General features: G+C 37.2%; 3 protein-coding genes across 3 annotated transcripts; 1 reads left to right on the top strand and 2 right to left on the bottom strand.

Annotated features, from left to right (window-relative positions):
- Positions 1-250: 250 nt before the first annotated feature.
- On the bottom strand, positions 251-6243 carry LOC124168330 (NPC intracellular cholesterol transporter 2-like). Its single transcript, XM_046546504.1, has 4 exons — positions 6050-6243; positions 5317-5427; positions 1664-1842; positions 251-715 (listed from the first exon to the last, which is right to left on the bottom strand). The coding sequence occupies exons 1-4, from the start codon at positions 6132-6134 to the stop codon at positions 620-622; spliced, it is 471 nt and encodes a 156-aa protein (XP_046402460.1). The 5' UTR covers positions 6135-6243; the 3' UTR covers positions 251-619.
- An 8316-nt stretch (positions 6244-14559) lies between these two features.
- On the bottom strand, positions 14560-23960 carry LOC124168504 (two pore potassium channel protein sup-9-like). The gene is made up of 5 exons (XM_046546826.1): positions 23430-23960; positions 23176-23331; positions 22118-22461; positions 20966-21084; positions 14560-15637 (listed from the first exon to the last, which is right to left on the bottom strand). The coding sequence occupies exons 1-5, from the start codon at positions 23554-23556 to the stop codon at positions 15253-15255; spliced, it is 1131 nt and encodes a 376-aa protein (XP_046402782.1). The 5' UTR covers positions 23557-23960; the 3' UTR covers positions 14560-15252.
- A 72-nt stretch (positions 23961-24032) lies between these two features.
- Positions 24033-25015, top strand: LOC124168505 (enolase-phosphatase E1-like). The gene is made up of 4 exons (XM_046546827.1): positions 24033-24281; positions 24426-24521; positions 24591-24787; positions 24907-25015. The coding sequence occupies exons 1-4, from the start codon at positions 24162-24164 to the stop codon at positions 24938-24940; spliced, it is 447 nt and encodes a 148-aa protein (XP_046402783.1). The 5' UTR covers positions 24033-24161; the 3' UTR covers positions 24941-25015.
- Positions 25016-25746: the final 731 nt, after the last annotated feature.

Below are 25746 nucleotides of genomic sequence, written 5' to 3'. Positions count from 1 at the left end.
GGAAAAATTCTACATGTGAGGTGGCCTAGGGAAAGGTACTGAAGGAGTGACACATCCTGCACCAGTGGGGTGAGCTCTATCCTTACCTATCTAAACCAACCTTCGGGATGAATCATTTAGTGAATTCGATCCCCCTTTTATTTCGTTATTTCAGCGTATATCTCGCAGATCACAGCTTCTATACTCCCTATCCCCTTATTCACTTATGTATCATAATATTTATTTATAGACCTTCATCATACCTTGTTTGGAGCCTTTCTTCATACCTGCATATCATCACAATCATCATCACATCACACTCAATAAATCGTGATAAGCACATATGCACGCATTCAAGCTATACTGAAATCGTCTTTTACAATATTCTGTTTTCTGAACTATTTTAATGCATGCATTTTTACATTGGATTTTACAATTCATCCATTAATTTATGAATTAACCAATAGAACAATTGGAATACAATAACTATTACAGGTAAAATTCATCATCTGATGTCACCGTTTCAGGCTTTTCATGAATTTCTGAGGTAAACGCGCCACTCAGGCACAGTTGTCTAACAATTCACAAAATTGCCGCCAAGTGATCTGTTCAATCGTGGGCTTCTGGGCACTGTTGGCTGTTAAGTTAATTTGTCACTGACCAAAGCGTTGATCCGATAGCAAAACACTGATCTTCTCATCCAGTCAACCAATTCGTGCTCTATTTTGATGCGAATCTGTGAGGAAAATATGGTAAAAATATTATAAAATAAATTATTTCTCTTAAATTACATTACCCATTGGATGGGTGTTACAGCTAATTAAATAATTTATCAGCGTTAGGAATAAGAAATGCATAAATTTAACTATTCAAATCAAATTCCATGCCTTGAATATCAATAATTATAAAAATAACAATAATGTATAAACTGATTTTTAGTAATAATAATATCCTTGACCTAAAGTCCCTATCCGTTGACCACATCATGTGCCGACGAGCGGTTTATTTATCACGTTACTTCCAGGAGAAATTTAGATAAAATGCATTCATTATATCATTCATTCATTAAAATGTATTCATATACATGTCATCCTTCATTTGAGGTAAAATTCTAGAATTAAAACTCCGTACAAGAGATTCTTTTGCATTAACCTGATACGACAATTTCGAAATTTTTAATAAGAAGTAGCCATCGCTACATTTATAATCTAAATTTTATTTGAATTTAAATTTGTAATTACTTCGACTTTGATTATGGGACTTCTACCTGATTATAAGTTTTAAATGTTAACTTTCTCTTTTTTGGTAGGTCTTTTATCAAACACTGGTAACGATGAGCTACTTAAATGTAACGTTTATTCAAAATGCATGAGTAGATTACATGTAGCAGCATTTTTTTTAAAGCGAGCGATTAATATGACAAATTTGGTATTCAATAACTAATCGTTTCCGGTGATTCGATTAATTTTGCTTGATTACTCTTTTTCATATAATTACAAGCAAACTAAAGTTTAAATATCCTTTTGAAAATGAAATTCTCAGTATGTAAGATGTTTGTGAATGTATGGTTTGGTTGTTTCTTATTTGAATGCCTTAAATATTGTAACATATATCCCCTCTACTGAAATTCTAACGAGTTCTCTCACGCATTTAAAGCAAAGAGGAATTTTTGAGAGTTACTTACCTTAGGGTAGCGATCCTGAATAGGTATATGGCGAACATAAGTGTACGTCACACCCTCTTCTAATGGGCATTGCGGTCCTACCAACGACTCGCAGCCATTTGTTTCCCCTGCATCGAATGTCATCCATACTTGTGCCAATTGGACATTAAGAATTGGAATCAGATGAGTCGCTGCGAAAGCTAGAGGAAAAAGACGAGTTAGAATTGGCACAAAATACAGGGTGTTTCTGGAGGCATCTACAGTACGACGGGAGTAGAGTAGGGGAGACAATTTTAGGCATTTTTGTCCATACACATGGGATGGCAACTTCTTAGTTACTGAGCTGTGGCAACGCAAACATTTTTTTGGATTCACTTTGGAGTTGTGGTAAATAAGGGAGAGATGCCGCACATTTTGTTAAATACCTATATTTCGTCCTATTTTGCTCTTTCGATTAAACTAAGTAGTAGATATGGCGACTATTCATGTTTCTATCGTGCACGCAAAAACGTATACATACTTTTACCAGTCATCTCTTAGCTGTAAGAATTATTTTTGTAAAACATCGCAGAGTCTATCCCGTTTGTTGCGGTTGACACGCCGCACTTATAAGGGTGATAAGCAGCATGTTATTTAAACCGACTAATCTTGATTTCTATATTCTGCAGCTCCATTAAAAAAGAAAAATTGTAGCTTAATAGGAGTTTTAAGGAAAATAAAATATGGAAATACTTTTGACATATTTTTTCTATTTTTCTAATTAATAGTACATGTCTACGATTTTAATGCAGCATAAATTGCAGGTCGTAAAACTCCAGCTATGTTCAATTCATTATATTTTAAACATACAGAAGAAAAAAACAAGAAATTTAACTTACATGGGCTATATTTATCCTATTTTTATTGAAAAATACAAGTTGAACCAAAGAAGTTAAGTTAACAGAGACTTGATTTAGGTGTTTTTTTATTAGAATTCTAAAATACAAGTTGAAGAATAAATTAAGGCAATTAATTTAAGTTATACCTTGCTCAAGTCAAAATTTGCTTTTTCCTGCAAACTTAGCATAGTAATATTCAAAAAATGCGTACAAATAATTAAATACTACACAACACAAAAACAATTTTTAGCATTAATATATACACTAAAACCGTTATAAAGTTGCTAAAAACGTGTCGTGATTCATTTGAAATCATTTTTCATTCCGCGCGGCGTACATCTCGTATGAGGGAAATGCGGCATGCGTAACGAAGTTCATTGCGGCGTCTCTCCCTTTCTCTACGGGTGAGACTCCGCACCTCGTGGTTCTATGGCCTTTAACGCCAACATGGCGTAACTAGACTGAAAACATTCCGAGAAGAAGTTACTGTTGCTTTAAATCTCAAACAATCGTAATATAGCAGTATTTCAGCGTCCGATGCGAATATAGTGCAAGGCGAGGAAAAATTTTGAAGGTATAACGCCAGACTTATCTCAGTATTTGCGCTGTAAATTTTTTGAAACCAATGAAAAACGAACGGGACATCCTCACTTATTCCCTGGCATCCATTGTGCCCCTGCATTGCGCATCTGCACGCAATCTGTCAGGAAACACCGAAACTAAGGGGGGTGCGCCATTTATCCCATATACGGCGTCTCTCTCCAATTCACCCCTATATGAAAACGATTTTTCTTGGGCATTCAGCAATTTCAACATTTCATTCAATACTCTGCATTTTTGTGGACGTTAAAGAGTTAAGGTTGGACGAAAATATGCTATTAAAATAGTCTGAAACAGTTAATATTTGAGGTTAGTTAACCTAGAGCTTTGAGCGAGTATCAACAACACGATTGCGCAGTCACACCCATTTTGAGATTAATTACCTTTAGCAGGTCTTCGTCGGATAAGAAGGAGCGCAAACTATCCATATAAAGACTGTTCATTTCCTAAAATGGACAGTTTTCAGGTTCCCCCGTTTCAATTGTTTTAAAATGGCCCTCAAGTGAGTTTTCTATCATACTTGCTTTAGTATATCAACTAGAATTAAATAAAAGGGAATTCTAAGGTTGTTTCAATGCTTCAGGGTAAATGGACAGAGGTGACCATTGAAAAATACGTTGGTATTTGAATTTCACTCATGAAATAGAAAAAAAGCGTATCTTCAGAACGTGTGTTCACTTATACCTTTAATCAGAATTTCTGAGTAAACCACTCGAGGAACTAGGTTGGATTGGCTTATAGGTTGGGAATTTTGGATTTTTCACGTATCTCTCCGATTCGAAAATCCAGATAAACATTTACTTAAAGAGTAAGCTGGCAAGAAAACTCTTTGAAGGAGATAAGGAGCCGTCGTCTTTTTGTGTGAATTGACTCAGGTGTTTCTCGCTGAATGCAGCTCTGTGAAATGATTAAAAAACTACGACGACGACAGAAGAAATAAAAACGTAAAGTTATAGAATTTAGAGTTTAAATGGCCCTCAAGCATTTGCGGCAACGTAGGTTTTATACAGGCTGTAAGAGTCTATTCTTCTTTTATTTCAGGAATAATAAGTTTCGACGTCCGGCTTGAATATGTTTGAACAAAATTTGAATCTTGGTTTGAAAATATTGGCCCATAGGAGAGTTGTATGGAGAGTTTCATCAAACCAATCTTAGGATTGCTGAAAATTGGTGATAATGACTTTAATTAAAACAGCTTGCTATGCATCGAATGAAGCATGAAAGGTCGAGTAATATATCTGTGCCATAAGTAAAGGATAGAGTCTCTTATAAAGGGAAATTCCGTTCACTGAAAAAATTTATCATCTTACCTATTTGGCAAAATATACTTCCTACGACGTGTACTAGGACAAGATAGGACAATAATTTATGTTTTTTAACCCATTATAACCCTATGTTGTTTCTAAGTAGCATCAAAAACGTATACATTTTCAGGTCTATGTTGGAAAGTATTAAACCTCGTGTTCTTTGGTGCTGTAAAGTTTAATGGCGAAATATGTAGCTACCACAATAATTGTGATTGAGTAGGAAATTTTACATTTTTAAAACGAGAAGTCTTGAAATTTAATTTCTCCCAGAAGCAGCTCTGGGGTAAGAACGGTTAAATATCTTAATGAAATAAATATTCATGATGTGTAATTATAAATTTTGGTCTAAATTCGTCTAATTCGTCGTTTGGCATTTCAGCATTGACAGAAGTTGATAGTCTCGAGTCAGTTCACGTATCATATCTATAATCATCATTTCTATAAAAATGCTAACTCCGGAAATGAAGCGCCGATAGCATGAACACCTGCAACAATGTAGCATTTTTCTCTCCATTTATCTCTGGCCATTGGAGCATCATCGATTGAGTGATCTGCCTTTTTTTGCAGGTAGTGTGTTAAGTTTCTTGTTGAGTGACGGTTGACCCCTATTATCTTGATTCCGCGTTGAAGTTGTTACCAATTTACTCAAGTGTGTAAAAGGGGCATCTATTTACTTATAAGATTGAAGGTAGAGATAAGAAATTCAAATAAGTCCTATTTTTTTGTCTATCTGCTGGAGCATCTCTAAGCGGCGTTATAACGCCTGAATTGGAGATTTTTTATGCCAACGAAGGATACGATACCACGCTATTGGATCAATTTAATTGATTTAAGCATCCATAGTTTGGCCACAGACCTGATAATTAACATATATAACTCAACAACTTACGGGCCTTGAAGACTACTTCGGCAGAAATGTTGGATCCCCTGGGGAAAATACATGGTAATCTGTCGCAGCCTTTTATGTGAACTTCCGTTGGTAATCGCCCTGAAACATGTTCTGCAAAAGAATAACAGAATCAGAATTGGTCAAAGTAATTACTCCGTAAATAACAACAAAATTTTCTGGAAATTTGAAAATCATTGACGCACAATTTTAAATTAGTTGGCAGAATATCCAAATTAACCGGTCTATGCGCTGCTTGTAGCTTATATGCGCTGCAAAATGTAGCAGAGAAGGAAAACTGAAATTATTTTAGCCATAAAGTCCAATTGTTATTTGAAATGAAATCATGAAATCTTCAATAGAGTGATTTAAGCCCAAGATGGACTTTAATAAAGTCTCCCAAAATTTTCAATTATTTTTTTAGGTATGCTCTAACACCACTCTTAACTTGAAAAGCTCCAGAACTAGAGGAAAAATAATTTTTAGCCACATAAAGTGCATGCAAAAATCTCTGTCTGATATTGAGTACGTACGTGAATTATTACCAATTCCAAATTTGGATTGGCAGGAATAGTTTCGTGGAAAACAATACCAAAAAATAACTTACCCCGACGCGAAGGCGAGGTAAAATTTGATACAGCGTATCAAGCAAAATAACCCGTATAATTAGTAACATGAAAATAAACGAACTCGTATCTCGTAATGATCAATCATTTGTATTAACAGTTTCACTTACCGCAAGGCAGGATTTCGGTCGACCGGACAATTTGCAGGAGAAGGAATGGATAGAGCAGAGACAAGTATCCGACAGTTTTTGTCATTTTCAACCAGCACGGTGATGATTACTTGCTAAAGTTGGCCACTGCTACTGACAAGAAAACACTCCAACTCAGCGAAGTAGCTCCCGTCTTCTCGCTACCAGTCCATTTATCCTCTGAACTTATTTACCCAATGAGTATCAGGTGCCGCTTGCGAATTAATGTCGATGTAGGCGTTTCTTCATTTGTTGCTGCCGGAGAAAAAGGCTGACCTCTGTATTGTCCCAGCGAGGTAGGGAAACTATTCTGTTCTATGCAGAAACTCTCGTCACCCGTTGAGGCTCAAATGAATATTGCGTCACCTTTGCCGTACATTGCTCGTTTACGTAAATGAAACGCATCTTTCTCACGATTGTGTTATTTTTATTCCGACACAAGGGCGTACCCAGTATCATAACTAGGGGGGCAAGCCATGGCCTAGGGGGGGGGGGGGGCAAGCCATGGGATTTATGAGATTATTTCCTTGAAAAATAGTTTTATTTTAGTTACATATCTTATACTAATATATATATATACCATTCTTCGTGGGTTTAAAGAAAATTTGTTGAATACTTTCGTTTCAATTCTGTACTGATTTTGCTTAAAGACTTTAACGATATTTGCTTACAGGGGGGGGGGGGGGCAAGCCATGCCCCCCCCCTGCCCCTCGCTGGGTACGCCCATGTTCCGACACCCGGTTTTAAATATCAGGAAAATTGCTTCCAAATATCAGGAGCTAGATCACGATAACGTCATTGTCCAACTATCCTCCTCCATCAAATATTGCGGTTGATAAACTACAATGGTGCAACTGAGGCTGAACTCCAGTGCGTGTGACTTTAAAATTCTTGAGGTATTGATCGCTGTCTTCCTATATTCGCGCTACCACACTATTAGCTATGATGAGATCCATGTAACGACATTGATGCCCGATATCACGCAATAGCATGTTATGATATCATTTTCGTAATTTTTCATACTACCATATGACTCGCTTTAAAAACATAAGTTTTTGGAAATTGTTTATCCAATGATGTTCAGTTGTGAGACATGACATTACAAAATTCGATTCACTACAGTGCAATGCAGGAGGGTTAGTAATATGAGTTGTGCGCGATATTACTTCATATTTAAATTTGTCATCAGCGACATTCTATAATAGACGCTGCCTTCCCCCAGCCAATTTAACGCAACACCAATAGTTATATAGTTTGATGTTATGAAATAAAATGCAACATATTTCTTGTTATGCAATACATAAGTTCGACCGCGTTGAAGCGCTTTACGTCGGAGGCATAGCTGAAATGTCGACTGGACGGCGTTAGCGAAGTGGCAAAGAAATATTGCCCCGGGAATCGCAGGTTACCATTAACTAAAATATCCGCTTCCGTTAATCAATCCTTTCCTGCGTGCAAATTCATTTACTTTCCAAAAATTTCTTACTTTAGTAAAATAGGGCCTCCATTAGATTTCTCCCAAGAAATTTCGCACTTGCCCCATTGTAGCTTCTTCAATGGTTGAAATAATGGGTATTTAGGTATTTGGTTTTACATAATTTGACTGCATATAACAAACATCGCCACCCATAGGATTGCGACCATTGATCCGTTACAGGTTTACGTACTGCCATATTGGGGAGGATTTGTGTCGTTTTTTTTGGGTTAATTTCTTTCCGCTGCGCCTTTGTGGTATCCAAAACCTCTCAGCGATAATGCGTTTGAGGTCTGATATGGTTAAATATGTGGTTTATAGGAATTCATAAATTATTTTTTTTATGTTGCTGGTCCAGCTTGTCAAATAGCTTTCATTGTAGAGCCGCCTTAGAGATTACTATCTTTTAACTTTTCTAGAAATTGCAGGGGCGGCCGACACCCCTTAATCCGCCACTCCTGCCATTGAGGTCGAACGGCCGCGCCGCTAGAAGATATTAATAACTTGGGTATCGAAGGAAGTGGTCCTATTCAAGGGCGTACCCAGGATCAAAACTAGGGGCGGGGGGGGGGGGGGCAAGTCATGGTCGTTCAATTTTTGCTTGTAACAGGTGAATGAAACAAACATTTTAAGAAAGTATTAACAGCGCTTTATGAGTTTATAAAATTATTTGCTTGAACAAATGGTTTTATTTCAGTTACGAGGGACGTTTTTTTCAACCTGCAATTGCTCAGAAAAAAAAACATAAAAGCGACAGGCGGGTACTGCGCGCATACCTGTAGGGCGATTGCGCCTCCTCCGCAATACACGCTCAAGTCATTTCCGATCGTAAGCTGTTAGTTTAAGGTTAGTGGGTTAGTGGCAATCTCATCAACAACACTGTCTCAATTGATTCTCCCGCCAAGTGTGCACTGCGGAGCGACAGCCAGAAAACTCGCCGAACGTCTTCAGCATTGACATGTCTTGACCTTTATACCGATAAAAGAGAATTTTTTTAATGCACTGCGGCTAGAGTGTAAAATATTGTGAAGCATTATGCCAATTTCCCATCCAAAACAAAAGAAGAGACATGCTGACTTCTGGAAGTGTTCTGATCCATGACAAAGCCCGTCATCATGGTGCCGATGCAGCCCAACTGCTCTGAGAGCAATTGCAATGGGAAATTTTCGATCACCTGCCGTGCAATGCCAAGCCTAGAGCCGTGTGACTTCCATCTTTATGCTGAATTGAAGATGTGGCTGGGATGGAAGCGTTTTCAAACGGACGATGAGCTTCAGGACAAAGGCAAAATTCATTGGAAGTCATTGGCGGCAACATGCCATGAACAGTTGCGCCGACTCCATGGGGCCTGACGGGGCCCGAGCCCCCTCAAAAATTCGTTATGGGTGTGAGAACAAAATGTGTCAGGCTTGTCGATTTTCCCCGGAATGTCCAGATATCGAGATTAAAGTTATCAGGGTTCTAATGATGATCATATGACTCTTCTAAAATGCTTGAAAAACTTAAAACTCAATACTTATAAAATTTCCGGGGGCAAGATCCCTTGTTTGGGCCCCCCCAATTTTTTTTCTAAGTCGGCACCCCTGGCCGTGAAGAGGGTATAGTAAAGCTTGTCCACTGGCACGACCAAATCCTTAATCACCGAGGCGATTATGGCGAAAGGACACCACAAGTGTACTCAAGATTTACATATGAAATAATTTTTTATCGATAATTTCGTCTTCTGTTCATGGCCCATCGGAGGTTGAAAAAAAAATGTCCCTCGTACATATCTTATACTAATGTCATTTTTCGTAGGTTTAAAGAAAATTTGCTGAAAACTTACGTTTCAATCCAGTCCTTATTTTCCCTGAAGACTTGTGCGATTTTTGCTTCTAGGGGGTGAAGGGAGCAGTTGCCCGCTCCTGACCCCCGCTGGGTACGCCCATGATCCTATTTATTAGTTTTCGTAAGAATGGTTTACCTGCTGCATGCGAATTACGCACCTACGCAACGATACGACCTTTGTTTTATCTTCTGAAAAAACATTCATTGCTTGAGTCCACGGGCTACATTACCGAATTTTATACGCCAATATTTTAAGCCATCGAAAAATCTTATTTCGTAAAGCTTTCTCAGACACAGGCTTCGCAAACGACTTTGGTTCTTCGATAGTGACACGAACTTTTTTAGTTGGCATAAATTCGAGCGAATTTTTGCTCGAGTTTGGATGCAGAATATTGCAGTATCCTTATGTGTATAATTTCTTACAGTATTATCACTTAAGCACTCTATGTATGCGATAACTTGACTGATCCATGTCACATAGACTTGACTTTGAATTTTATATTTTGTAGTGGTCAGGGGCGCAGCTAGGAATCAAGGCTAGGGGGGTTTATGTGCAACTAATACCGGGGTGTGTGGGGGTATGGAATACCCTCTAGGATAAGCGGTAGTTACGAGATTAACAAATAGCAGAATTTTAAGATAAATTGTTCAAAATGGTGTTTTACGGCTTTCTGAGGGATATTTTATTAATCCTTACACTATTCTATTAATAATATCAATCCAATTAAGTAAAATGGATTAAACTTAAAAATTTCTCTGAGCTCTGGGGGGGGGAGGGGTTTATCTGTAAACATAAAAATAATATATACATATCGATGGCCAAGTTCTAACAACACGTATCTCATATTCGGCCTGTTTGAGACAGGTATCTTAAACAAAGTGCAATAAGATTAAAAAATAAAATACAAGCAAAGAACAACTCTTTGTTTACAAATGAATGCTTCTTTTTCAGTTTTATGAACTTTTGGTTTTCAGTTTCAGTGTACAAGTGAAAAAAATTAATCGTTTTTTGCTCTCCTCAAAAGTTGCTATTTTTGAGGTACATGTTGTTAGAACTTTGTCATCAATAGGCTAGGGGGGGTTTAGGTGCAACTAATACCGGGGTGTGTGGGGGTATGGAATACCCTCTAGGATAAGCGGTAGGTACGAGATTAACAAATTGCGGAATTTTAAGATAAATTGTTCAAAATGGTGAGTTTTACGGCTTTATGAGGGATATTTTATTAATCCTTACACTATTCTATTAATAATATCAATCCAATTACGTAAAATGGATTAAACTTAAAAATTCCTCTGAGCTCTGGTGGGGGGGGGGGGGGTTTATCCCCCAAAACCCCCCTTCGCTGCGCCACTGGTAGTGGTTGATAAATAATTATTTGGAAAAGAACTACACAGAAACTAGGGAGGGCAGACTTGAGACGTGGACAGAAAATATTGTTCTGGAGGTCTGAGGCAATGTATTTCGGGGTAGAAAATTTATGTAAATGCATAAAGCTTAGATTCAAATTTTAATTTCTAATTTGCGGCGAAATCGGGAGTTATAATATAATTTCCATAATAATGTACTCCGGTTACATATACCATAGGATGTTTCGGCTCTGGTTACGGAAATATTACCTCATCCGGTTATTGGTGGAAAATGGTTATTTTCGTTCTTCAAAGAGTACTGCATAGGACATAAGAAAAAAGCAAGTGACATGTAGGTATCTTCTTCTCCTTGACTCATCAAACTCTCTTCGATGGCACATAGCTACTGATAGGTGGATAACTGATCTGAATATCAGAACAACTGCCTCTTACAATTAGATTGAAAGTTGAATACATAGGGACACACAATAAATACTAGCACCCAAACATGGAGAGCTGCGGAACTAACATATAATTATAGCAATTTTCCGTGGGAATGCCCATCACAGGATTTAACATGGTAAGGTACACTTTTAATATGTATTTTCATGAAGATGTTAGGGGACAATTTTCACAAGATGGTAGAGTTTAATGTCATTGGTGTTCACTGCAATAAAACTTTGTGGGAGTTGGGCTTCCAGGACATCAGGGGAGTATTTCCTATTGGGAGGAGAGGCTGGGTTCCCTCCCCCAAAAATTGACTAATAAATCATGGAAATTGTGATTTTAAAGCCATTTTTACCCTATTTTATACCAAATTTTTACCTAATACTACCCCATTAAGAAAAAAAGCTCTAATTAAGCTATTTCATAATGACCTCATAAAATTATCTGAGGAACATATCCTAAATACTAAATTTTGGGGGAGATGTATCCCCACAGGATTGATGCTAGTGGGGAACTTACACCCTTGAATGGACACCATTGTAAGTATAACTGTCTTATCTAATATGAAACCAGTTTACTTTGGAGTGGAATGAGCATTACAAACCGTGCTTCTCAGATTATTACCACCAAACAAGGATCCTCCGGTAAAATGAAGAAATGACTTGATTGCACAAAATAGATAGGGTACTGTGTGTAATTTTTGGTTTTATTTCTGCAAAAACATAAACGTTTAACAAATACCATAAAATAAATTGTGACTAGATAATGTACCATCATAACACAATGAATGTTTTTATTTGGCATGATCCTTCAAAAAAAAGGCATTCAGGTAGGTATGTACTTAAAATATCACATAAAATTCATTCCAAGAATACATTAAAAAATATCACATAATAGTATGGCTAATAAGCCAATACAGCATCAAAAAAGTTAAAAATGGAAAAAACAACAATCAAAATGAGGAAAGGAAAGTAAAAATCACTCTTTCTTCAACATGGCACTGAGTCATAATTTGAACTCAATGATTGACTGAATTTGTAAGTACCTGTACCTGCAATAGACCTATGCTCTCAGTTGAATTTAAAAATAAAAATGGAAACAATAGTAAATATACTTCAAAAGAAACTTCTAGAAGTTCCTCGATGAGGCGTATGGCACGAAAATATACCAGGTTGTATACACTCAGTAAAAGACACAATAAAAGATAAAAAGACTCACAAAAATAAGTAAATTTTTGGTGGCACCTACAACCTTCCTCAGAGATAGGACAAAGACTGTTGGTAATATATTATGTGCTGTACGGGCTTCTAAATATTCAAAAACTAAGATGAAAGTAGTAGCCATACTAATCATTCATTTCTTTTAATCAAAGGCAAAATTCAAGTGCTGCACAAAAAAGTATCAGAGGATGAAGGACATGTCTTCTAGCATCTTCAAGCCATTGCATACTCTTACACAATGGAAGACTTCAAATTGAATGCTTTTTTTGCTCAGTACGATAAAAAAAATTGTCACCAGATCAAACTGCCAATGAAAAAGTCAAAAGCAAAAACCATTTGACCTGAAAAAGCCCTATCCAAAAAACTAAACCATCACCAATCATGAATTTTTAACACCTTCTCATTTATTTGTTTTTTGTTGGGCAACTGAAACACATTAGGACGGTAAAAAAATATTGTTCCCATGAATGATAAATGGTCCACAAGTCTTCAACAAGTTGTCACAAACTCCTGCGGTAAATACCAGAGTGAATTGCATTAGGCTTTCTAAGGAATTCATAGTACCACTCTTCTATGAATAAGAAAGAAAGCTTTCATGCAATGATCATGATGGCTCAAACAATGACATTTTAAGGGAATACTTCTGCATTGCTCAACACTACATAAAAGTTTCCTGGCACCAGTTCCCTCCCACTTTATTAGTTCAGGTCTTGTAACACAAATAAGTGGGATGGAATATAGTGTCTGACTTGAGGTTAGAAGTAGCAGTGCATAAATAAATGGAATAATTCACTACAATCACAAAGATGCTACCCAACACACATTGTCACAAAAAATGCCTTAAGGTTTACATTAAGATTGTCTTACTCAGTGATTCGACCCAAATGCTGGCTTTAGGACAGGAGCATATACATAACTAAGAAATGTTGATTAAAAAGTTATAAATGGCCATATTGATTAATGCTACGGTTCCACCTCCATTATTAGAACTTAAAAATTAGATGAAGAAGAACAATATTTAATTTAAAATGGGTTAGAGCCAATTATAGTTTAAATAATTTCAAAAGGCAAGTTTACAGAGTGTTTTGGTCACGTAGGCCACTCTTTTCATCGGATCATCTTGCCTCACTCAATCTGTGTGCTAGCTCAATTGGTGTTCTGATAGGAATTCAAGCTAAACAGCTGAAAACCATTTCAGTGGAATTAATAGTTTGAGGCATAATCCAAGACATTGCTTCAAGTTGAAATGAATATCATTGTTAATTTCCAGTGAGTAACTTTACCCAAGTTGCTTCTAAATTTTTTAACATCATCAGGCGCCATATTGTTGTGAGACAGGTGATGGTGGCACAGCGTGTAAATCGGTCAAGCAAAGTTAACAATAAGAAATTAACTAAGTTTTTCATTTCAACCCTTCAAAGAGAAATACTTGTACTTATTACCCTCCGGTTTAGTTTGTGAGCCTGACATAAAGGCCATAATAAAAATATAAATGCACATATGTGTTCCATAACAAGCATGCAACAAACTCAATTAAAAATGCCCCAGTGCGGAGCACGTCAATTGATGTGCTCTGCTGGTCGGATGGGGGTCCTTTCTCCGCCTCCATATGTGACTAATATCCACTCCCGAGTCTTCCGATCGAGTGCATGGCCTTCGGCAAGTTTCCCTCTTTCGACCCGTGTGCGCCGTTTGAAAATAGCAGTATTTGAACGGAAGTTATGGCGTGAAAACTTTCTCTATTTTTCTTTCTTATTTTATCGGCAGATTCTGACGACGTTCATGAAAATCGGGCCCGCATTGAATGTGTTAATTCTATTTGCTTCTCTATCTCACTCATAATATTGAACGTTTATTCCAAAAACTAGGCCAGTGTGCATTTACCAATTTCTGATAACAAAGATACCAAAAATTGAAGGCAATCAGGTAGAGACTCAGATTTGAAAAGTAGTGACAATGTGAGGAAAAGATTAAGTACCTATTCACAATGGCTATTTATAAAATGGAATGTCAAAAATAATGACTACATGATACAATTGGATGGGAAAAATAATTACCCATGAGTCATTCTTTGAATCCTCAATACCAGGTCAATCAAACTACATCTTCAGCTCACCAATGACAAAAAAATTATTTTGGCTTTAAGTCTTTAAAACAAAGTTAGATCAAAGTCATAAGATAGTTAATTTAAAAAACATAGGAGCTACATATACAGGCTGTCACCTTTTTAAATCAATGGTACACTAGTTTGTTGCCTCAAAGTGGTCATTGGTATGCAACGGGAAAACATATACGATTTCCACCCTTTCCTCTTCTGCTCACAACATCAGTGCCCCAGCATAGATTGATATGCAGTCAGAGGGAAATCTAAAAAAATTAGTCATGGCAGCTATCACTACTATAGAGATTAAATTGTGCAAAGCAGACAGAAAATCCTAGAAATCTTCTACGTTCATTTCCACATGGACTTCTCTTCATAGACTTACGAATATGGCTTTACAAAACCATACAATCACACAAACACAACTTTGTATCTGAAGTACTTAGAGATTACAAACAAGAATGTTATGAAATTGATGGCTGAGGGCAAATCTTATCCCTAGCTAATGAATGAATTCACATGAATAAAATCTTTGCATTAAAAGGACATCAAACACCAATCATTCGTAGAGTGGAATATGCTCTAAGTGCACTTTTCCATTCAATTATCTTTACAAAAACTGTTTCAACAATGCCACGAAATTCCAAGATTTGTGAATAAATTCCCCCAGAAAATGTCACATACCTCAGTTAATGTGTTTTAGGCTTAGCTCTATGGAGCTCAAGAAAAATTATTACCCCAATATGATTCGAGGGATGAGCACTGCTGATCAAACAGATGCTCTTTTCACATTTGAGCCCGCACCTAAGAGGGCAAGACCAGCGGCTTGACGCTGTGACTTTGGGTTCTTGTGACCTCGTATGGGCATGGGCCTGCTCTTTGAGCCAGGGCAAATGCTAAGAAGACGTCGGCACCCAGAAGCTTGGGGTGAGGGAGTAGATGCATGAGAATTATTCATGTGTAAGTGATGCCTGTGGGCCAGACAAGTGCACGAGCAAACAGACACTTGATCAGCAGTATCAGAAGCATTCAAAGACACCATGTGACCAGCCAGCAGCTTTCCATTCACAGCCATTACCTCGCCATCCAGGGTAACAACATGATGAGATGCGGACTGCAATTCATTGTCCTCACGTCTTACATCTTCGGCATTCCTAAATGGGAATAATGAAAGAAATAAATCAACAACTGGTCAAGAGTAGTTCAAAGTATACCGGGACTAGCCGCGGTGATAACTTTTACGGGAGTCACCCGCAATGCACAATCGTGCGAAAGATCCACAGAGAAAAAATCATTCGCCTTGGCCAGCCAGCAACATCTTGTCCGGTAATGTCCGAAAATATCCACAGGGAAGAATGACGCCTCGGTAGCTTAACTGGCTAAAGCACTCGACCGGAAATCGGGGGATCCGGGTTCGAATCACTGTCAAGGCGAATGATTTTTTCTCTGTGGATCTTTCGCACAACTGGTCAAGAGAAAAAAGATAAATTTAATTGTCTTTAAACAACATAAAAATATATACAGTAGAACCCCGTATTTGCGTTATCGGAATTTACGTTTTCCCGCAAATTGCAAGTTTTTTTCTGGGTCCCGTCATATTTCCTATCTCTCCAATGTAAATAGAACCCTGTATTTACGCCGTGTTTTTTTCGTTTTCCCGCCATGTGCATCACGACGTGCCGGCTAAAAAAATTATTTGCCTACTAAAACAATAAATCGTGCATATCAGCCCTTAAAAACTATCTTTTGGCTTCCTTTCGCGCATTTGTATTTAAAAATCCAAGAGAAAGAGACGCAATGAGAACTATTTTCGGGAAGAATTTGAATGTGGCGGGACAGAACGCCATTAACGTCGGAAAGTTGAACTACGTCATCTCGTTTTCTGTCAGCGGCGGAAAGATTCACGATATGAAAGTAGGTGTTTTGAGCAATCGAGCTATGTAATAATTATAATGCAAGAACTCCTGAAGCAATGTTGACAATAATCATGTAGCCTATAATTTGATACGAGAGTTTGAAAGGAAACCAGACGTGCTGAAACGTGATAAATGCCGGAACTATAAAACTTGACCGACAACTGGGATCATTTGCGCTGACTTCATTCAACAGTTGCGTAGCAATTATGGGTTAATTAAATACTTTAAAAAACTTATTTTAGCTTGAATTGTCCCATTCAAATAGCAGTGTATCGCAAACTATTGTAACTTTAAAAAATTATGAAGTCGCATGACAGTTTGTACTACGCACTTGTTCGCCGAGGAGTAGTTCAGATACTCGTGTGTTGCCAAGTTACCCTCAATTCGTACGGGAAATAGAATTTATCCGGCTTGAAAATGGAGATTCGAGGTGAAAAATTGACATTTTTAATTGACGAGAAAATGAAAATTTTCGAGCTAGTTGATTCCCACACCGGAACCCGCATCGATTCAAACGCTGGCGAAGCAACTCGAATGTTGGGACTGGCAATCCGATCGGATTCCCAGTCTAAAAATTTAATACCGTGGTGAAAAATCGCGATGCCATTGTAAAATATGCAAACCAGTGCGGACATTTATCAAAATAGAGAATATATGTGAAGAATTCCAGGTAAGAAGAAATAGAACGAATTCTAAAATAATAGTTTTTAGGTGCAAGATCATAAAATGTCCCTATAAATGGTGTCATTTAAAGGCCTGTTTACATAGTACATTAACCCATACAAGTTAATGTCTAAATTATGAACACGAAAATGCACCGTGTATTCACAAGGAGGCTCAATCATTTAATTCAACAATAATAACTTTGATATAAAAATAAAGAGAATTTTGTAAAGTCATTGTTATATCTTATTTTTAATCTCAATTAAGACAAGATCTTTTGCCTGTCAGGCCCTCTGTGCCACTCCCAGAAAAAAATCCTGGATCTGCCCCTGCCTACATTCGTACATGTCCCATTCCAGTCCACAAAAATCATTCATGCAAGCAGAAATTAACTCGTACGTGTTAATGTATTGTGTAAACAGGCCCAAGGACCCTTGAGAAAAAGTATTTCCCCACAAGATTGGGAATCGAAGATTCCACGGCATCTATAATGGTTGGTTGGATAGATTCAAAAATAGGTACAGTCTTGTATATAAGATGGTGAGTGGTGAAAGCAAAGATGATAACATAGAGACAGCAACTCAGTGGAAAGAATCTGAAGATATTAGAGTTCTGGAAGGTTACAGCACAAAAGATGTTTTCATTGCAGACAAAACAGGATTATTTTTTAATTTTTGCTGCCAGCAAAAACACTGCGCTTCAGAGGGAAACAATGTCATGTAATAATGCTTAGTGAACAATTAAAAAATTAACATTTCCAAAGCCAGTATGTGAATAAAAGTGAAAATTCTTTATTTCCCACTATTTGCATTTTCCCGCAATTTACACTTTTTTTCTTGGGTCCCTAGAAAAGTGTAAATAAGGGGTTTTACTGTATGTACATACATATCGATGGCCAAGTTCTAACAACACATAGCTTAAATTCGGCCTGTTTGAGACAAGTATCTTAAACAAAGTGTGACAACATTTAAAAAATATAATACAGGCAAAAAACAACTCTTTGGTTGCAAATGAATGCTTCTTTTCCAGTTTTATGAACTTTTGATTTTTAATTTCAGTGTGCACGTAAAATAAATTAATCATTTTTTTGCTCTCCTGAAAAGTTGCTATTTTTGAGATAAATGTTGTTAGAACTTAGCCATCGATATATCAGAATGGCAAATCAATAATTAAATATAAATTGAGACTCATTCGTTTCACAATAAGCTTATAAAATTAATTATTATTTGTTCAGATATCAATAACTTCAGTATCTGAAATACAATAACTGAAAAATGTTCCAAATGCCTAGCAATTAGCACATAAAGGCACATCATATGAAAGACATTTCCCTATCAGTAGGTGGAGGTTGACCCAAACACAGTAAATTAACAATAGTAACAAACATGAATTCTCCTAGAAGAAATGGCTACTCTATCACTCTTTATCAGCATTAATACTTCAGTAAATATGTATAACATCAAATAAAGAAAAGAAATCATAAACAACATAAAAGCTTATGATGCCATATATAAAGTACTATGTGGAAAATACCATGCTAGATTAATCTTAGGCGGCGATAGTTGGAATAAAAGCAAGCCAACTGAGCATAAATATCCTTCTTCCAACAGTATTAAAAAAAAGTCAACTTCAAGAATCAAGCTTAGCCTATCTGATATGAGAAGATCTAAGAGTTTAGTTCCATTTTCAAGTTTTTACTTATCCCTGCATTAAGGCTTCCACAGTGTTTCCATAATGATTCTTGGAGTCTACTTCCTGTGTGTTTACATTTTGCAGTATGTCTCTTTGTTAAATTTAGTTCATCTGTTTTATGAATGCGGAATTAGAGAAAATAGTATAAATATTTTATCATAATAGCCAGACACAGTAAATGGCAAATCTAAACCAATTTTGGTAGATATATGAATGGAAGATTCATCACGTGATCTTTGCTGGCATCTAGGATGAGATTTTTAGAACCCCTAGCAAAGTCAAGGGTGGTCATTGGTGGGAAGTTATTGTTGGCAACTATCTCAATGAAAATGATTGAATTAGTAAGTTTCGAATGGCCAAAGGCCTTGCGAATGGCTTGGACATTTTAGCCTCATTTTAAAACAAAACTACCGGTCGTGGATGACAGAAAAAGACCGCTATTAACAACTGAGTTGGATTAGCTGAATGTGTTTACCACTCAGACTAGCCGCGGTCAGGCTGAGCTGATATTTCAAACTGGTTTTGAAAGTGATCTCAACCCACTTGCTCTCAAACCAGTCCAGTCAGACCACTCCCTTTACCATCCCGTACCGAGTTCAGCTATACTCTGTACATTTTATCTCTGCGGGTGAGCTGGTGTGGCCAAAGCAAGTGGAGGTGAGGGGAGGGAAAGTTTCTCGACATGTGAATTTTACCTTTGCCAATCAGCAAAAAGTAGGCGTGGCCTCAGTGAGTCGCTCTCAGACCTCTGCCGAGTGAACATCGTGAACCTGTTCGTGGAGCAGTGCTACCAAACCTCATGCTTTTTACTTATATGTCTTTAAGTATGCCTTTCACCAACGGTGCCTCATTCAGCGTGGTAGCTGACAATGTCATGGGCTTCTGTGAAAGGATTATCCCCAATGCCTTCCATATGAGTAGGTGGGGGATCTGGTTGGTGTGGTGGCTAGAGTGTTGGCCTCCCACCAAGCGGGCCCGGGTTCAAGTCCCGGCAGAGGCAGAGAATTTTCAGAGACTGCCCGATCCCTGCTTGAATGTTGTGTGGAGGACATTTCAAGCGCAACACTCCGTCCGTCGGATGGGACGTTAAACCGTGGTCCCCTTGGCACCTTTCGTTAAGAGCAGGCTAATGCCGATGCTGGGTTTCTCTCCACCCTTCCTTCCATACCCTTCCCTCATGGCGCAAATTACCTCAGCTGTCGGTTGCCTCCTCCGAGTACCATACCATGAGTAGGTCTATTGTTTCGGCACCGGGGCCAAAATACCTGCGGCTAAAGTAGGGCGGCTATGCACATTTGGCAACGTTATGTTCGCTCCTCCTCTATCTCTCGGTACTACCCCTCCCCTATCAGCGAAGCCATCCGAGAGTATACAGTGTCTCACGAAAGCTCACCCGCAGACATTAAGTGAACAGACTATAGACTGATCTTAGCAAACATAGTGAAAAAGGCATAATAAATATGGACATGAAAAAGGCATGGTTCTGATGCCACAAGAATAATGTTCTCCATGGCTTTGTTCTGTGCATATAGCCAAGACTTTACGAGAGATTTTTGAAAGAAGCAAGAAATCATAAAATATAGAAAAAAGAAAAATGAGTTGCTACTTGAAAACCTAAAAAATAGCTGCAAGAAGTGGGGAAATGTAAAATACAGTAATAGAAATAGTAGGAAATGCTATACAGGAAAACAGGGTCTACGGCATACTTTTGAGCCAGTAGCTTAATGCTGACATAAACATTTAAAAAACAGGAGAGAATCATTCCAGAAAGCACTTGAAATGCACAGTTAACTAATTTTCACTGACTTATCAAATTAGCACCATGCACAATCCAAAAATTCAGGCTTTTTTCTTGTCAGTGGCTTTAAAGTGGTATGAAAATTGTAGAAAGGTTAACTTGATTTGATTTGTGATCATATTTCCTTCTTAAAGTTTATTGTACTTTCACAATGAGGGTTACTCATCATGTCGATTGCTACTCTGCGCCTGACAGAAAGCTAGAAGGTGGAAAGACCATGTTAATAGGTGCCACCGGTAGTCAACTTGTCAAATATTACTCATCAAAATCATTTCATGCAGAAAATTTACACTATTCCCAATTTAAGGTTTTATGACATTCAAGTTGTTGCTTTCTACTGCTCGAATTAGGGATACATGTATCTTTAAATAGAAAGTAAATGAATTAACTTTGCATCATGGACTAAAACTTACATAGTCATGAAGCGAAGGACTAAGAGATTGATGCTTGCAGCCACCACAGCTAGTCCGAAGAGAATGAACACCAAACTCAACGCAACATATCCAGGTTTGTTGCTCAGTGCCTGGTCATTCTAAAAAGTAATTAAAACAAAAATTTTGAGAATTTTTTGTTGGAATCTGTGATTTATCTTGACACTGCATTCATTTTAATAACATATAAGTTTGCCATTTGGATTGTCGCCTTCTTTTGCTTGAGAAGTACAGCTGATTGGTATTGCTTTGTATGTACTTGATCATATATTCTGTCTGCAATCAACTGTAACTATTTTTTGCATAAGTGAAAAGGTTGGTTGCAAAGAAAGATATAATACATAAGTTCATTTTCTAATGCTTTGCTCCACAGAACTTAGTTGAGAAGTAAGAATTAATTAAGAACTGCAACATTTTGTACTCAACATAGGAACACAATCATACAAATTTTAAAGAGAAAGACAAATTAACCTCATGGAAAACTAATACATATTTGGTATTCAATTTTTTTACACCCACAAAAGACTTTCAGTTTCTGCTGCACCAACTCCAATAATAACCATGAAATACATACATCATTCTGAAAACTCATGTAACACAATGGTAAAATTTTGTCTATGCTATCCACTCAAGCAGGAAACATCTGCCTGAACATAGCATAGAACCAAGATTCCCATGTGTGTTTCCATTTTTTCATGTGTGACCATAGATTTGTTTCATTTTTACCACGAGGACAGCCAGGCCAACACTAATACACAGTGGTTATGTATAAATATTTTTCCAGTTGATTCGGATAGTTTCGATATTAAACTTTTGAACACCTGTGAACTTTCTGCTGAAAGCTGAATACGTGAAATCAGCCACATAACTTACATGCACTCATTTGTATGATATCTATATTTCATGAAACACCAACGGAACAAATTAATGCAATAATTTTTCAAGAAGTGGCCCTCTGATTGCCCCCATTACTCAAAGCAACTACCTATCCTTGCCATACTTGAATTACTTATCATCTCAGTATCATTAGCTTACAATATTCAACAGATTCATTTTAAAGATTCAGTATATATTGAGAGGGTACATGGCACCGAAAATTCTGAGTCATTGTTATCATGATTTCATTGCACTGACCTGAAGAGCCACATAGTCACCAAATCCAATCGTAGTCAGTGTGACGAAGCAGTAATAGAAGCTATCAAAATAGCTCCATCCCTCATAACGAGAAAATACTGCAGCTCCAGTTGTGATGATTGCGGAAGACAATAAGCCAGTTGCCAACATCAAATTCATTTCAGTTGCTTCTGTTTGGCGAAAGCGAAGCCATCTTTTCCCTCGACGGATCACAAGAGATGCACATTTATTCAGTCTTTCACCAATACTCTGGAACATTACGAGGCCGAGGGGAATACCAACCATTGCATAAACTATGCAAAATGCTTTCCCTCCGTATGTTACTGGTGTGGAGTGCCCATACCCTGAGTTTAAAAAAATCATCATTAACAAAAGGCAGGATTAGGAAATCATTACAACGAATATGGAAAATAAAATTCACTTGGTACATTCCACAATGCCACTTGATTTTCGACCATGGTTTCAACACTGCTTTGTCATGATCAAAGTACAATACTATATTCATTGAACTTTATTTTTTTATGGTTACGGAAGGTTAAGTGGCATGCGTTTGAAAACTAAGCACTGTGGACACACAACTACATGTAGAATCAAGTCGATAACACTAAATGACAAAATAGCAGGCTGCTTTGATTGAAAAATAATTTCACAAAATATATCTTTCCATTACAAGATGGCAAACTTTGGTCATTAACCTCTTCCTTTTGGTAATCAAAATAAAATTCATAAAGAAACAAATATGCATTTACTCCAATTCCACAACCCTTACCCAAGAAAAATACCACACATAGAGTAACAGCAAATCCAACAAAAGGTCAAATTTCGATTCTTATCAAAACATATCAGTATGCTGTCCAATGTCCCTTCACTTACACTTCATAAAGGCAAGCACCCATAAGTAGATTGTTTTCAAGATTGCAAAAGATGTGGCCTTGTGGAACAAAAATCAACCCTGAGCGACATTTACAAGCTTTTATTATAATTTTTACGAGAGCTTAGTGAAAATTAATACTGATGTGATGAAAACTTCAATAAGATACAATGTAAAGGGTATTTACCTATCATGGCTAACACGACAGTGGCGAAGTAGAATGCACCAGCAAACTTCCATTGAGGTCCAGCTTTGTGGGGTTTGTTTTCAATTATGACAATCTCAATCATTTTATAATCTTCTTGGGAGAAATTGTATTTCCGGATAAGCTTATCTTTCAGTTCTGAAATTGAAAACATTGTGAAATCAACAAAAGTAAAAACCTCATTACCATAAACACAATTGAATCTAAAAAATTCATTCAAAAATGTTCATAGGTACCAGATAAAAATTCAAATCGTTTCCTCTCGGTGTCTGATTCCAATGCATCAAAAACTGCTGCTCCAATCAACAAATAAGTGAATGTGCAAACCACTAAAGACAGTGTCCTTACGTTTTGCCGCTTCATACTTGTTACTTTTATTTTTAAATATACAAACGAACAGCAAATTCATTAACTGAAACACTTATCGACGCACTCTCAAAGCCGACCGCAAGTTTGATAACTGCCAGTCAATTGCTACCAGCGGCATAGAAATAAAGTCCCTGAAGACGATTACTACCATTACAATAATTGATTCTATTTCAAATATATTTATATTGATGTAATTCCTAGTCTCACGAAGCCCTCGATTAGAAATCTGAGAATGGATCGATTTTTCCGGCGGATGATACGAAACATCACGGATCCAGCACACCAAAATAAATCCAGCGAAACCAAATACACATGATCAAAGAATAAAAGGGGCAGAATTTGGAAAAATTTCGAAAAGTAAACATCTACGAAAGGGTTCTTGCGTTCTTGTCTACGAACATGCGCTCGGGCGATATTATTTGTTTCCTTGCAGACGATTCTCTTTTCGCTAGTGTTTTGATTGTGAACTTTGAATCGAGAGCTTCCAAGTGCTTTAAATGTTTTTAAATGTGTATTGTTATTTTTACATTTTTTTAATTGTGGGCACTATTCGCTGATAGAGGTGGTGACTCATATTTCATTTGGAAAACCCATCTACAATGGATGATCTTATCAAAGCTAAAGATCATAAAATTGAAGATATTGTAGAAAGATTGCACTCTTTTCAAGTTGTTTTGTCAGACATAGAAGGGACGACGACTTCCATTTCTTTCGTAAGGGTGAGTGTATCCTTACTCCGTCTTTTTGAATAAATAAGCGAAACTGAAAGCATTATCCAACTTTTTATCCAGCTTTTTGTGGATGCTTTTTAGCATTTTGAGAAACTTTGCCTTGTCGTTTTCAAAGGGATGCTCCTTTTTCAGAATGTACTAAAAACGTATTGCATACAAAAGTTGGATAGCTATATTACGGAGCACTGGGACAGTGCGCATTTGTTAGACATCCGTCGTGAAAGAGAGGTCAGTAAGAATATTTTTTGTATTTTTTCTCAGTGCATTTAAAATTAATTCACATTCTCATATGAAAAGTCCACAGGATCAACTGGATGTAAGAACACAAACCCTCCCGGAGAGGAGAAACCTAACTCGTTGTCCAAATCAGAGAAAGATTTAGTTGGAGAGTACTTATTAAATAATATTAATTCCAAAGAAGCGTCTTATGCTTCGAAGTTCTTGCTGACAAAAATATGGGAGGAAGGATACAAATGCGGAGATTTAAAAGGACAGTAAGTAAATAGCTTCTATATTCATCTTGAAAGAAGAGATGAATACCAATGTAACTTAAGTTGACTTTAGGAAGATGAAAAGGTTGAAGATATTAACTTAGTAATGTTGATTTTAATAGAGAGGGAATAAGGTTGCAATGTAGACTGAAATGAAAAGATTATAAATAATTGACTAGTGTGTGATCATGAGCTGCTAAAAGAGGTGGATCGAAGGTTGGTTGCTGTTAATCCCGTAATAAAAATTATGATTACATCTTCATTGACATGCTCAAGTTAGTATGTACTCTCTTACATTTTACAAAATCAGCAGTCACAGAAATCCACTCAGATTAGGTTCAAACCCACAGCTTAGCAAGCAAGGAAATTACCCTGCCGCCAATGCCACAATGAAGGAAGAGCTTCTTGTAATTGGTTGATCAACGTATTTGTGATTATGATATTTTTGAGAGGTAGCTAGTGAACAACAGACGTGCTATGTGAGGGATTCATTATATGTTGTCATATTAACCTTACTGTTTCTTTATGCCTTGTAATTAAATTATATTTTTACAGCTTATTTCCTGATGTAATTCCTGCCTTGAGGAAGTTGAGACAGGAAGGACTTTGTGTATACATGTATTCTTCTGGCATCAAGTTTGCTCAAAAGCTTCTGTTCTCATATTCTTCAGAGGGTGACGTCCATGAGGTAAGATGTAGTACTCTCCAGGATCAATATTATTTAATCTTCCTAGTCACTGCAATGCTATCCATGTGGATCTGTCTGACAACCTCTGAATATTTGAAGTAGTCCAATAGGGTGGTTTCCTTCATCAAAGAAAACGAAAGGCATTGATTGCGATTCGTTACCCACCATTAGTGTATTCATAATATACAAATTATTTTGTTTTAGAAATACCGGGTTAGACGAATGGCAATGGTCCATTTTTATCCTCATTTGAAAAGGGCCAGATTGGCGCCCA

This window comes from Ischnura elegans, chromosome 11, assembly GCF_921293095.1.
Source record: "Ischnura elegans chromosome 11, ioIscEleg1.1, whole genome shotgun sequence".
Taxonomy (NCBI): domain Eukaryota; kingdom Metazoa; phylum Arthropoda; class Insecta; order Odonata; family Coenagrionidae; genus Ischnura; species Ischnura elegans.
Note: the sequence above shows the minus strand (reverse complement) of the source record. Positions and strands in the feature narration are given on the sequence as shown.

Coding starts and splice junctions, on each gene's coding strand:
- LOC124168504 (XM_046546826.1), bottom strand. CDS start 23,556: ATGAAGCGGCAAAACGTAAGGACACTGTCTTTAGTGGTTTGCACATTC. Junction 23,332..23,429: donor ACGATTTGAATTTTTATCTG/GTACCTATGAAC, acceptor TTTCAATTTCAG/AACTGAAAGATAAGCTTATC. Junction 22,462..23,175: donor TGTCGTGTTAGCCATGATAG/GTAAATACCCTT, acceptor TTTTAAACTCAG/GGTATGGGCACTCCACACCA.
- LOC124168330 (XM_046546504.1), bottom strand. CDS start 6,134: ATGACAAAAACTGTCGGATACTTGTCTCTGCTCTATCCATTCCTTCTC. Junction 5,428..6,049: donor GACCGAAATCCTGCCTTGCG/GTAAGTGAAACT, acceptor ATTCTTTTGCAG/AACATGTTTCAGGGCGATTA. Junction 716..1,663: donor TTCAGGATCGCTACCCTAAG/GTAAGTAACTCT, acceptor TTTTCCTCACAG/ATTCGCATCAAAATAGAGCA.
- LOC124168505 (XM_046546827.1), top strand. CDS start 24,162: ATGGATGATCTTATCAAAGCTAAAGATCATAAAATTGAAGATATTGTA. Junction 24,522..24,590: donor ACATCCGTCGTGAAAGAGAG/GTCAGTAAGAAT, acceptor TCATATGAAAAG/TCCACAGGATCAACTGGATG. Junction 24,788..24,906: donor TGCGGAGATTTAAAAGGACA/GTAAGTAAATAG, acceptor TGATTTTAATAG/AGAGGGAATAAGGTTGCAAT.